At 36.1% G+C, this 13,719-nt stretch overlaps 1 protein-coding gene across 1 annotated transcript in view; it reads left to right on the top strand.

The window, feature by feature from the left end:
* THSD7A (thrombospondin type 1 domain containing 7A) overlaps positions 1 to 13,719 on the top strand; it is a 208,456-nt gene that overhangs the window by 167,139 nt on the left and 27,598 nt on the right. Inside the window, exons 14-15 of the mRNA XM_075705432.1 lie at positions 830 to 1,093; positions 11,915 to 12,093. Of these exons, the coding sequence (XP_075561547.1) occupies positions 830 to 1,093; positions 11,915 to 12,093 (443 nt within the window). The remainder of the gene's footprint in view (positions 1 to 829; positions 1,094 to 11,914; positions 12,094 to 13,719) is intronic.

Genomic DNA, 13,719 nt, shown 5'->3' with positions numbered 1-13,719 from the left:
AACCTTTTTTCTATTCTAAATGAAGGCAGTAGTAAATACAAGCACAAAGGGTGCTGCAAAGTTGTGTCCAGTGCCTTGTTTAGAATAGCAAGGAAAATACTACAGAATATTAGTTTACAGTAGTACCTAAGTAACAAGCATTTTTAAAATTAGTTTTGCAAAGACTTCTACATTAATATATATAAGCTGTCTAGTATGGAAAGGAAAACTGAGCAAACTTTACCAAAGAGAAGATTAAAAATAGGTTTAATGGGAAGTGGAAGGTAAGTGGGATGGCTATGCTCCAGTTGGGAAAGGAAAACGAGAAGAGATTTGAAAAGAAACAAATTCACAGAAGGAGCTTATTCTGTTAAAGTGGTAATTATTAACAAATGTATGATAGCAGGTGATGAAATTAAAAGATTTTGACATTTTGAAAGAAGGTGCTAGTGTAACAAATATGCATGTTACTTCCTTCTGCAATTTTCTTCAACTTGAGAAAGTTTTATCCAGAGACATTTTTTTTTATTGGACTTCACACTGCTGATGAAATAGGGGAAAAAGGTATATTTGTTTAATTGCTAACTTTTCCAAACTGTACTCCCCAACACTTTTATACAAAGTAAATATAAATGCATTGCTTTATTTTAAAAGATGTTGCCTTTGTGCAAATTGTAGGCACCCATTACTTAAGAAATTCAAGTCATTAACCTAAATGAATAAAGATTAATGTAACTAGTTTTAGGCATATGTATTTGATTGCAAGCATTTGTTACAGAAGTCTAAATGAAATTTTTGAGGAGATGTAAACGGATACAAACTTACTAAAATAATTATTTCTTCTTTCTAGGAAAAAGTAAGAAAAAGGATAAATGCAAAAATTCTCAGTTGTATCCTCTGATTGAGAATCAGTTTTGTCCGTGTGACAAGTACAGTGCTCAGCCTGTGGGAAATTGGTCAGACTGTATTTTACCAGAGGGAAAGCTGGAAGTATTGCTGGGAATGAAGGTACAAGGAGACATTAAGGAATGTGGACAAGGCTATCGTTACCAGGCCATGGCATGCTATGACCAAAATAATCGACTTGTGGAAACATCACGATGCAACAGTCACGGTATTTAGAAACCTCTTTTCTTTCATTTGTTTACGTATCTGCTTTATTTCATTTAACATAATATGTGTACAGGTAGAATTAGCAGATTAATATGTATTGCTTAGGCTGCATTTTATTCCAAGATACCTTCAAACTCAGCACACATTTTTGCTGACTCGCAAAATAGTAAACAATTTTTATTGATTACTACAGTGCAATATTTAAAAGTAAAATCATGGTAAATTACTAACTAGGTATTTTAATAGATGAAAGTAAAATGTTATTGTTTTTCCTGATAACTGTACCTGTAAATTTGAGAATAAAGCCAGTTAGAAAGGTCAGATCCTCAGAAAATAAACAGGGACAGCACAAGACTATTTTAGAAAGGGTGAAATTATTTCCACAGATTTTTTAGGTAGCTTTAATCACCTTAAATAGCCTTATCTCTACCATTTGTTCTTCAGCACCTTAACAGGCATGCATTGACCTGAGTTCAACAGCACACACCACTTTCTCTGTGTAATTGTCACATGTAAAACTAGGGTGTTTAAAGACTTTGTTCTTTGTATTCACATTGCTCCTGGAGGCAACAGTGTTCCCTCCTAACGTGGATGCATCTATAGTATTAGGATCAAAACTGGCACTTTCTGACTTTCAGTGAGCCAGAAATGTGCTAATTTACATCACTGGAGTTTTTGTGTTCATTTGTTTTCCTGCTTGCAGTGCAAAATTGTATCTGAGCTATTGGTGTGAAAAGCTGGATATTAGTCTCAGTGCCATTAAAAGGTCAATGTAAGTTTAATTTGTATATGTATTCTACTTTATAATGTTAAATTAAGATAACAGAAATTTCATTTATTTACTTGGATAAAGTTAAAATAGGTAATCAAAGAAATTGAATGACTTAAGGGGATTTTAACTAGCACTATTAATTCCTGTTTAGAGCTATGATAAATTAAAAACTGAATGTATCAAGCCAAGCTGTAGCATGTCTTTGTGATTCGATGGAAAAGTGAGCATTCAGCTTAATACTTCAAAGCAAAGCTGGAAGACAATTTTGTGAAGAAATTTCTCCCATGTTTATTTTTATTTAAAATCATCTTTTGCTGTAGTTAAGTCATACTGAAAGATAAGTTTGCATAAATACATCTGAATGACGAAGTCTACATCCTAAACTTGCATGGGACAGGAAATCTCTATTTCTACTCTGAGAATGTTCTTTAATTCTGTTCTCAGCTGTTTGTTCTGGGCTGAGGTCTGCAAAGATTTAATTTTGTTCTTTTGTGTAGTCTAAAGAGGACATGCTACACTTGCTTAGCCTGACCAGGACCACTTACCATCTTTGTAGTACCAAAAGACACAGCTATGCCTAATGACCAGCAGTTGTGTGAGGACAGATCTGCCTGGGGAATTAGAAAGCTGGTAGGGAACACTGAAAAAAGAGTCATGAAACAATCTGATTTGTTTGGAAGACAGAGTTATAAAATACAGAACTGAAACTTTTCCCTATTCCTTTGTTGATTTTTTCTAAACTTCAACTATATATGACACTATGTTAGAAATTAGTATTCTTTCAGCACCAAGTCCAGGGTGAGCTTTGAAAAGTGGAAAAGTCCATGGGAAACTAGAGGGACTGATGGCCTACTGCCAGTTTTTGTTGACTTGAAGAAAGGAGTCTCTCAGGTTTTGTGTCAACAGCCAAGGGAAGATACATAAGGGAAGAAGCTGTCTGTCCAAGAGCAAATTGTAGGTGTTAGGTATGTGGTAGGTTACGTGCTGCTTGAAGTAGCTTGCAAAAAGAGGTGGAAACTCTTTCTTTGTGTAGAACAAGCATGGACGTAGCTGCTTTGAAGCCCTGGCAGTGCACGCTGAGGTGCAATTCCATTGCAAGAATCAGATAGATATAAAAGAGGAATAAAATATGGAAAAAAAGGATATTCTCAACCATCTTTGTTTACCCTGTTATAACTCTTCATGATAGCAATTTCTAATCTAATGGATTTTATCAGTGAATGTTGCCTACACTCACAGTGACCACAAAGAATAATAATCCAGCGGAAAAGGTACTAATAGTATGTTGTTGTTATATCTACTATAGCCAGGGCTACCATTTGCATGCTATTAGCATGGGCAGCTCCAGAGACAACCTTCCCAAAACACATTGCTTTGTTTTGTTTTTCCTTTCTACAGTTCCATCCCATGTTTCTCACAGGAGAGCTGAAGTCTCTTTTAGCTCTTTTTGTAAACTGGAAAGGTTTGTGAGTCATTACTGTATTTACTGTAGGTTGGGAAGCCTGAACCCTTTGTTTTTAGGGGTTGTTTTGTTTTGAATTCTTTATCTTGGTCCATCGTGTGGGCAGATGAAGCTTGGAATTGCTGTTGAACTAATTCTGTATTCCTTGCACTTCCTAAAATTGTTTGACAGAAATTTCAGGGAATTCCCTGTTTGTACAGGCAATGAGGTGTCTAACCTGACTTTGATGGTAAGGAATTCAACTGATGCTAAGGAATATGTCACTAAAATTATGGTTTCCTTTCCAGTAGCTCTTCTAGAACAAAAATCTATTATTGATGGGTGCTCTACATACACATATTACAGATTATTTCTAAGGCTTACCTAATTTATTTTCTGCCTTCAGCATTTTTCCAGGTTTAGCGTACTTTTGCAGATACAAGGGGGCTAAAACAAGTGATATAGATGTTTCAATCTAATTTCAGTATATGTTTGCTGCCTTTTCTGAATATCTGCTTTGTGTTCATGGATTACATTCTGATGATTTGTTTTATTTTTCTCAACATGTATAAACTGCTGTTTTGCCAGGGAAATCTTATTTTATATCTTGCCAGTATTTATGATGTTTTTCTTGTTATTTTCATGCCCTTGGTGTATGACAGTTCTTCAGTTTGGCATCATCTCTAGATTTCAGTGTGCTGTTTGTTTTTTTCTTTAAGAACAAACATAAAAGCTGTATTATGCCAAATCAACAAGGGACTTCTGTGGTATCACAACAGTTACCCCACCTGCTAGCAAATAAAAGCGCCTTGTAGCTTCCCATCAATCTGCTTTTAGTTTTTCAAGCTAAACTTGACAGGACTCATAATTCAAGCCTGCTTGTGTTATTTTTGTAAATTCTAACAGAGTTGCTTATTTCCCTATGGAAATGATAACACTGAATTTTTCACTAATTTTGTAACTGATCCAAAGAAGAAGAGTCAGGTTTGTCTGCTACGTTATCTGCTTTATTCAGGAATCTGTTTTACTGGTAGTTGCTGTGAGTCTGTTATTTCTTTTCCAAGTAGTATAGTACATAATTGCAGTTTTTATGGGATATGATTTGGTGAATTAGCTTGGACGAGGAGAGAAATCAAACCCATTATTTAAGGGAAGATATTTCCTGTGTGGTGTCCAACTTTTACTTGAACTTTTTTTATCTCCTGACACTGTGAAATCATGAGGTGGGAAATGGGGATAATTGTACTACTTCACCTGTGACAACATCCTTTAAATCTGACAAGAGGGATAAACTACACCCACACTGATGTTATTAATATATCATGGGATATGTTGTGTGATATACTAAAATGCCACAAGAAACTCAGATTGCGAGACTGTCAAAAGTTTTATGTAAATACTGCCATGTAAATTTATGAGGCCATGAACAGGTCAGTGTTACAAGTCATGCTGTTTTCGGTGGGAGGAATCAGAAGACAGATCTGCTCGTCAGTGCCAAAAAATTCATAAGCTGCTTGTTTAGCAGAATGTTGGGTGCTCATAATCACAATTCAGTTGACTTAGGAAAGAAAATGTAAACAGGAGCAGAAGATTAAATACTTCCGAGCTCTTTTTACTGCTTGACACATCTCATTTTCAAAAGGTTTGAGTTAACTAACAGTTTCACAGACACCAAGGAGCTAAAAGAAGGGTGCGACACAAGGAAGGCCCTAAATTAGTAGACCCATAGGAGGATTCTTGCGATAATCTTTGAAATTTTGGGTGCAGCTATAAAGTCCCAAGTACGAACAAGTTTCTCAAAAAGATGGGAGTGACCGTAACAAAAAAAACAAAAGGGAAAATACGGTTAAATAAATCTGTTGTTACTGCTAGGTGAGAACACCGGAGAAGCAGAGGCCAGCATCCTTCTGAAGAGGGTCCTTAGCTTTCTGTAGCTTAATAGGTGCTTCAAAAGAAATCCCAAACTAACAGCTGAAAATAGACCTAAGTTTCAGCTGCAGAGGGACAAGATGGCGTTTCTATTATTTTCTTTTTTATCTGTGTTTTTTTCAGTATTATATATGCCTAATATTTTGAGTTTTCAAAATATTTTGTTTCAGATTTGAGCTATATTTATTGATGAAAGAGTTAGCACCATTCAGCAGCCATTTGAAATATTCTGCCTCTGGTATTTTTCAGCCATACCAGTTCTGTGGAGTATGGGCAGGAGCTAACAGCTGACAGTTGTCAGCAGATGCGGTAATGTCAGCTAAAAGTGTTAACTGAGCTGCTGTTTACCTGTTTTCCTTCATGGAAGACACATAAATTGCCCTTTTTCTGGTTCCTGCTTAGTTTCAGTACTACATAGGTAATTTTACTGGAGAAATACAAAAATGTGTAGCTTGCCTGATAGTTGTGAGAGGTTTTTTTCTGTTAGAAAAGCAGAAATTGTTTTTCATAGCTTTATCCCTGTCATCACTAGCATACTAGAGCTCTAGTGGATAATGACATGTGTCTGCCAACAATCTGTTTCAGTGTATTTGTGAAAAAAATTGAAGGAGAGTCTCTTTGTGGTCCCTTTAAACTTTGAATTTTCATCACAAAAAAAATAAAAAGCAGGCCACTGTCGTGCTTATGAACTACACTAGTTACTCTTCAACATTTAGTTTTCCTCCATCATATATCAATTATGAATCATGAGCCACATAAGCTAAGCAGTGGCTGTGTTTGTGTGCATGTAGTGAAGGCAAACATAGTATCACGGCAGACATGCAGCATTTTTATATAGGTCGTATTACCCTTCTTAATTCATGTCAGTTTACTGTTAAGACCTTAGGCACAGTCAACCAGTCCAGGATAGTTTGTCCGCTGCCTTATTAGTGTGAGATTATTTCCCCCTTTAGCATTAATTAAATGAGATGCATTGATTTGTGCTGACTCTACAAAGCCCTCCATGGCTACAAGGCTTATGTGGGGGATTAGAGAGGAATATCTGTGTATCAGTGAACACTTTTACAACAGCTGCTAGGAGTATCAATGTGAATCAAGGAATTTTGTATTTAATTGCTTATGTAGGTGATAGTAAAAAGTCGTATAACAGAGTCTACAGTGTCCAAGATGTCCATTAGACCTTGCTGTATCCACTTGTATTAGGATTTTCTAAAATCTTCTGTTTCACTTTCAATATTCTAACCTGAAGCAATACAAATTTGCCAATAAAAAAATAGCAGAGTGTTAAAATTAAACTGAGAGTTTCTGTCGAGTGTTTATTCTAAAACAAATATATTTCCCATAGGAGATTCTAATCTAGTATGGTAGTAGACTTAGGTCCTCAAATTTTATTAGGATACTTTGTTGTTTCATAGCTTGTATCTTTTCTAAGATTTTCTTTTTAATACATGCAAGATGCCATATTTGTCCTTTTGTGTGTTCTCTAAGAATGTGCTACCTATTGCCCTGCACCAGAAATACTAGCTTAGGCCTGTGCATTATGGTGCCACCGTATCTGCCCTGTCAACAGAACATCAGTCATGAAGCAGTCATCCATCAGCCCAAAGACCTGTAGTTAGTTCACCAGAGACAGAACAGCTGATCTTCTGATAGTTAAGCATTAACAATTGCTCTCAGGTTTTGAGACTTTGGAGCATAATCCTGGAAAAAAAGAAAAAAGTCTTATGGAATTCAATCTATCTTTCCATGGCTAGGCAGAAATATGAATAGTCTCAAAAACCCCCATTTATTCTGTTACAAGTGAAATGCAAATAATTGTATTTTCCTTTGTCCTGGAAGATGAGATCCAAGAACTTCATATTTCCTTGAACAAAAGTCTGTGTTGAAGAACATAAACCATTCTGACATTACAGGTTTTTCTGGAAAATGTAGCATGACATTTTAGTCATGAAAGCAGGAGCATAACTCTGTCAGTCCTAAGGACAAATGTTCATGTAAACAATTTCTAAGATGTTCTTTATGTCTGCACCCTTCAACTCAAGTAGTCAGTCTGTTCTTACACATTGCAGGTACAGTTTGTGGGGAAAAATCTTATATCCACCTACTTAACCTGCTTTGTCGTTAGACAAAGTGTGAAGTCCATTAAAGTCTTCCATGACAAATTAGCCATCATGTCAGTTAATGACTTTGTTCTAGGAGTCCAGATTTTATAGCCAATTAGCAATGAGATAGTAAACCTTTCCCTTTTAATAATGAGTTCAGTTCATACTCCTGGTGGTTCAAAGCCATTTGTTAAATTGTGGTTCAGTTATAAATCTTTGATGATAGAATAGCCATGTTCTCACTCATAGTAGACAACTGCCCATTTCACAGCCTTGTGAAGTTCAGCTGATACGAGCTGAACTAATTGAGAAACTACTGCACTGGGAAAAGGAATAGGCCTTAAGAGGTGGGCATCTCTTTCCAATACCCTTGTGGACCATGCAGGGCCAATGCTCTGTACCACAGTATCCCAAGGTCTCATGTCTCCAGCATCTCTCAGAAGCTGTGGGGAGAAGGAAGAGCTGCAGGAGGCATGCAGTGAAAAACTTTAGTCAGGAGGAGAAACAGCAGGCAAAACATGAACTGCTGATGTCCAGAGAACATATCTTCAGTCTATACAGTGTTGGTCTTCTATTTCACTGTCATCCCTAATCTTCACACTCTTTTCCTTGTCTCTTCTTCATAGCTGCTTCACTGCTCTCATTCTTTCCTTCTCTCTGCATCTATTGTATTTCTACCTTGGTAATTTCTTGCTTGTTCTTTAAAACTCAAGTCTTTAACATGCCATTAGCTGTAATTATATTACACAACCTGTCTGTGTGATATAGTTGTGTGATATTCCACCATATGGACTCCCACACATTAGAGGACTGTTTCTTTAATAAGATTTTGCACTGTCTAACACAAGGGGCACCCTTTCAATGATGATTAGGTCAGAGTGGAAACAAGACTGAAAACTGAAAAATACTCATTCATGTTCTTTTCATGTCAGAAACTATGTATCTGCATCACCAGTCCTATTTGCATGTAATATTTATGGTTTCTATGTTTTCTATGTAATTTTTCTGTATCACAATATGCTCTCTTCTCACTTGCTAAAATTTTTACAGCTTAGACAAAGTTTACAAATACAAACCAGTAAAATATAAAAAAAACCCAAACAACAAAAAAATTAGTATAAACTTTTCAAAGTTTCTCTACATCTGCTTTTTTGGATTTGAGGGGGGATTGCTATGAACTTCTGGAGATTATCATCCTTAATCACCCTAAAAGATATGTTGACAGCATACACACAGAAAGGCATCTGAGGTGATGACATGCTTCGGAGAAGCATTTTCTGAAAAGTACCATTAGATGGGTAGTAAATGGAGTGGAACAAGTAATTTGCAACAAGTAATTTTTTTTTAATTCCATCTTCTTTCTTGGCTAGAGAAATATCTGCAAGCTATTTGAAGACTGCTTCTGCCTGGGTTCCAAGGGAGTCCAGTGGCACAGCTAAATGCTACATAGTCTCTTGAGAGAAATAGTGAGGTGCCTGAGAGGAAAAGAAGATGCGAAGGGATCAATATGCCAAAAACTTTTTCATGTCAGATATAACAGGGTCATTTTCATTCTACACACTAATTACCTACAGAATGCGAACCAGGGCCCACAGTCTTTTTATTTCTTCCCTTTGTCCTCTATTTTTATTTGTGGGAACATTCTTCGTTACATTTCACTGTGTGGTCAGGAGATACCAGAGTAGGCTCTTGAGGGCATTGCATTCTGTTTGCACTTCACCAAGATATTACTTCTGGCAGGATGTTTATTTCTTTTCTCCTCTTTCTTTGTCTTCTATGCCTATGCAGTATGTCTTTACAATTCTCTTTATGTTCTGAGCCATTTATTTTCATCTTCCCTCTCCCTGTCTTTTCTTACCCTTTCCTCTATTCCTCTATTTCCTCTGCCTGAGGAACCTGAACGTACACAAGTCTATGGGACCTGATGAGATGCATCCCAGAGTCCTGAGGGAATTGGCTGATGTAGTTGCCAAGCCGCTCTCCATGATATTTGAGAAGTCATGGCAGTCAGGTGAAGGCCCTGGTAACTGGAAGAAGGGGAATTAAAATGTTACCCAGGTCTTGCATATAGTATAATGTATTTGATACCGTGTCTGTCTGCAAGATTCTAAAACTCATTAAACTTTTTGGCTAACATTCTCATTATCTCAAAAAAATCTTTATTGTCCTCATTTGGATGAGCTGAAGGGAAATAAAGCACAATAGTTTCTAATTTGTCAATCGTTTTAGTTTAGTTTTACACAGGCTCCTTTTGGTAGGCTATGAAGTATTCCCATGCTATAGTTATCCAAGTCCCAAAATATTGTGATATCCTGGAGATCTTTTTCGATGACTGGGGCAGATCGGGAAAATCTCTTTCAGATTAATTAAGACAAATTTAAAATAGCTCAGGGGGTTTATGCAAGTCCTTAAAATAAGGTCTTCCTGAAGCAGCCTGTACCAGTTAAAGTTATCTACTTAAGGATGTACAGTATATTTACAGCAACTTGAATTTGTTTCTTCCAGACATTAATTACAGAGGTAGAAATTTAACAAATGCTAAATGGCATAATTGTGTTACAGTAGAAAGGTTTCTTCAGAAAAAAAATTACTTAGAAGTTATATTGAAAGTAAAGGCAGCATTTCAGAATCTCAAGAAAGTTCATAAAGAACAGTAAAACCTTCGCTTAGTTCCATCAGACAATAAATATCACTAAACATTTTATTGCTTGGAAGGGATTTTTTTCTTTTAACTTTTTTATTATTGTCCATTTTCATTTGGTAGTTTCTTGATTGTATAAATATATGGTTTTGTATAGCACCTAAGAGGGCTTGTTAAGAGCTCATTTCTGGTGAAGACACAGAGTTTGATATTTATGCAATCGAAGTTTATTGTAGGATGGGGGTCTGAGTTAGGGTGCATCTGATTTCTAAGACTCACTTGGAGATGTCAGGTAAGGTGAAATGTAATCAATTTTGCATTTACTACTGCAGGGCAATCTATGTCACCACCTCTGATCTGCAGTGATATGATCTTCAAAAATATATTTTGTCTAACACAGTGTACCTTTCATACAATATCACCGAACTGATCAATCAAATGGCAAGAGATATTTAATAAACATGCTTGTAATTCAAGCTAATAACGTTATAGCCATTTTAAGGAAGATACATTTGGTGAACAGTAGTTCCGCAGTGCTCAAATTCTGGATGTGCTCTGTACATTTATTTAACTATTTAACACTTCCAAACAGATGAAAGCTATATAGCATAAAATCATCATCTAAATTTGACCATAAAATATTCTGTTATTGTATGTTTAAAAAAAACCCAAAACAACTTCTGTTCTTTATATCTAAAACAAATTAATGAAAGCAATTAGAAATAAGTATATAGAACTGAAATCTTTTAAGTATTTTGATTCTTTACACAACTTGTGATTGTTTGATATTGGTTGCTTTTAGAAGAGACAGAATAGCTTTACGTAGAAGTAGCGCTGCTAACATCAGCTCTGATGAAAATGACAGTGGTTGCTTTCAAACAAAAAATTCAAGATATGTGAGAAACATTTGAAGCCATGCCTAGCAAACTGTGCCAATCATTTGAGAATTATCTTACCCAAGTATGTGTTATTTTTGCAACTGTGTTCATCAAATATTTTAATTCACTTTTAAATGCACCACGGTTTCTTTAATCTCTAAAATGAACTTTTGCCAACAGTAAATACGTTACAGGTCTGACACAGGAAAGGGGAGAGGAGAGTTCATATAGGTTTAGGGTATATTTGTAGCAAAAATGCAGTAAAGGCCAGCATTTTATTTGAGGTTTTATAGCTTCTGCTGTAAATATTGGCATAAATGACACATATTGTAGAGCTATGGCATATGTTGCTTTTGAAAGAAAGACATTTTCACTTATTCAGTGAATTGAGGCCTCATGTTACTCCCTGCAGACCATGTCATGCCCCTTTGCAACCTCTCAGGACCAATGACTTATCCAAACCGAGCATCTGCTTTTCCATTCAGTGCAATTATTTGGCATGCTACTGGGGGCAGATGGTTGTTAATTGGCAGATCATTAATGTGGCAGGCCACTCTCTCTTTCTAGCCTTAGAAAGGTCACAAGGTGTTAAGTTCCCTCTCTTCAGGCTGGTAAGATGCATATCTTTTGGTTCAGTTGGATTTTTGATGTATAACTACGATTGATTTACTTGATACAATTATGGATAAGTTTTTAATTAAAGCTTTTTTCCTTAAAAAACAAATATTGTTTTTACTGTCTAAGAATGATGCAACCAAGAGATGGGTTAGTGTCAATTACACTGTAGCTGTCAGAAAGTTTGAATGTTGAAATCTGGTGAGTGTGAATCCTAATCAGATAGCAGTGAGGATGCTCAGCTGCTACTCTAACACAGTCTCCAACTGTATGTGTCAATTTTCTGCAGAATTTAATTTAGCCCTAATGATGAAGAAATCTCTCTATTCACACAGTCCTGTCAAGTCAAACTTTGGACAATCTAAATGAAGTAGACGAGGGCTTCAGGGAGAAGTGGCAGAGTGACATGCTGAAGAGATTTCACTTTCTTTTCCATTCATGCAGGTTATATTGAGGAAGCCTGTATTATTCCATGTCCCTCAGACTGCAAGCTCAGTGAGTGGTCCAACTGGTCTCGCTGTAGTAAATCCTGTGGGAGTGGGGTAAAAGTTCGGTCTAAATGGCTTCGTGAAAAACCCTACAATGGTGGAAGACCCTGTCCAAAGCTAGATCATGTCAATCAGGTAATTTGATTTATATTTGCATTCTTGATATAGCTTTTTCCATACTGCAGATAACACTTTTAGCTGTATTTTTTGCTGATGTAGAAAAACTATACAACATAAGGGGCAGATGCAGGTAGAAGGAGGAGTATGGGTTGGCTTAGATTTCCTCAATCAGCACAGGATCTTCATTATTTCCTCATCTGCAAGAACTTAGGACATTATCTGAACTGCAGATTGGAGACAATAAAACATTCTTACATGCAGACTGTGAAGACCACGTTTCTGAATATCTTCTTGTACAATGGGTAAAATGTCTCATTACAGATGCTCAAACTGGTAAGATTCTTAGTGTCATTCCCCAACCATGTTAGATCAGAAAGCAAACTAAAACTTCTCAAACACTCACACAGTATCATCCCAGTGTCCCTTAGTGGGTTTTAGTCAAGCTGGAGCTTGACCTTCTGGGTATGCTTACCCTGGTGCTGCAGTTCCAGGCAGGAATGCACTTCTGAAGTCAATCTCCCAGTTGTCCCACTAACCACACTTAACTTTCCAGTATGGGGCAGTCTGGCTGCACAGTCTGGATCCTCTTCAAGTGAAACTAAGCCAGAAAATGTGATCCAAGAGCACACTGGGAGTGCTTTGACTACTAGTGAACATTTAGTCTTTGGGGCCAACTTTAGCACTAGTCCAAGTCAAACCCCTGAAGCTTGTTTGCTCCTGTTTGCTTGGAGAGTTTTAGAAAGAAAAACCTTCCTTGTCAATTAACTTCAGCTCTTCAGAGTTGATTTATATTCATATTACAGTTGAATTTAATTTAGTATGCACAGGCTTGTTAAACAGCCACACGGTCTTCTCTGTAAATATTCAAAGATTGGAAAAAAATGTGCTGTCAATTTACATTTGAATAAAATTTCATGTACTTAATATTATCCTATTGACATTTTGCTAGCACAGAGTGAAATGGCTTGTTGATCTAATTTTCTACTTTAGGGAATGTAATTAGTTCTAATTTAGAAAATAATAAGTGTTAAACTGCAGCTAATAAACTAAGTTTGTGATCTACTTTAACAAAATACAAACTAGAATGAGGGTTGCTTGATTTGGGTCAGCATGTAAATATGCTTTAAATTAGGAAGAATGTGTTTCAATAGGAGAAAATTATAGTCTATACAGTAGTCTTTTTCCATCTTTAATATTCATGTAGTACATAATAGGCTCGTATTTTTCTGCATCAAAGGTGATTTTGCTAGAGGTCTGTTAGCCACTTGTATGCAACACTATTGCCCTCTGCCGGTACTTTGACTCGAATTTGATTTGTTGCAAAGTTACATGGTACTTGCCAAATAATAGATGATTCAAAATGTAATTATTGTAAAAATAAAATTGAAATATAATACTTTCATGAGAAGGGAGCTCTACAGGTAAGATAGGAATGTTGAAAAATATAGAGGCTATATTTTTCAATTTTAAATACTTTCACTGTCAATTCAGAAACATGCAGGGAATACACCTACTTTCTAATTTTGAGTTAATTATTTAATCTAAATGTGATCCACCATTCGTTCAGCTGGAAAACTACTGACTCTTCAGAATATTTATTTCAATTATTAAATATAATTTGTTTTATTTAAGTATTTATTA

This window comes from Pelecanus crispus, chromosome 2, assembly GCF_030463565.1.
Source record: "Pelecanus crispus isolate bPelCri1 chromosome 2, bPelCri1.pri, whole genome shotgun sequence".
NCBI lineage: Eukaryota > Metazoa > Chordata > Aves > Pelecaniformes > Pelecanidae > Pelecanus > Pelecanus crispus.
This window is presented reverse-complemented; position numbering and strand designations above follow the sequence as displayed.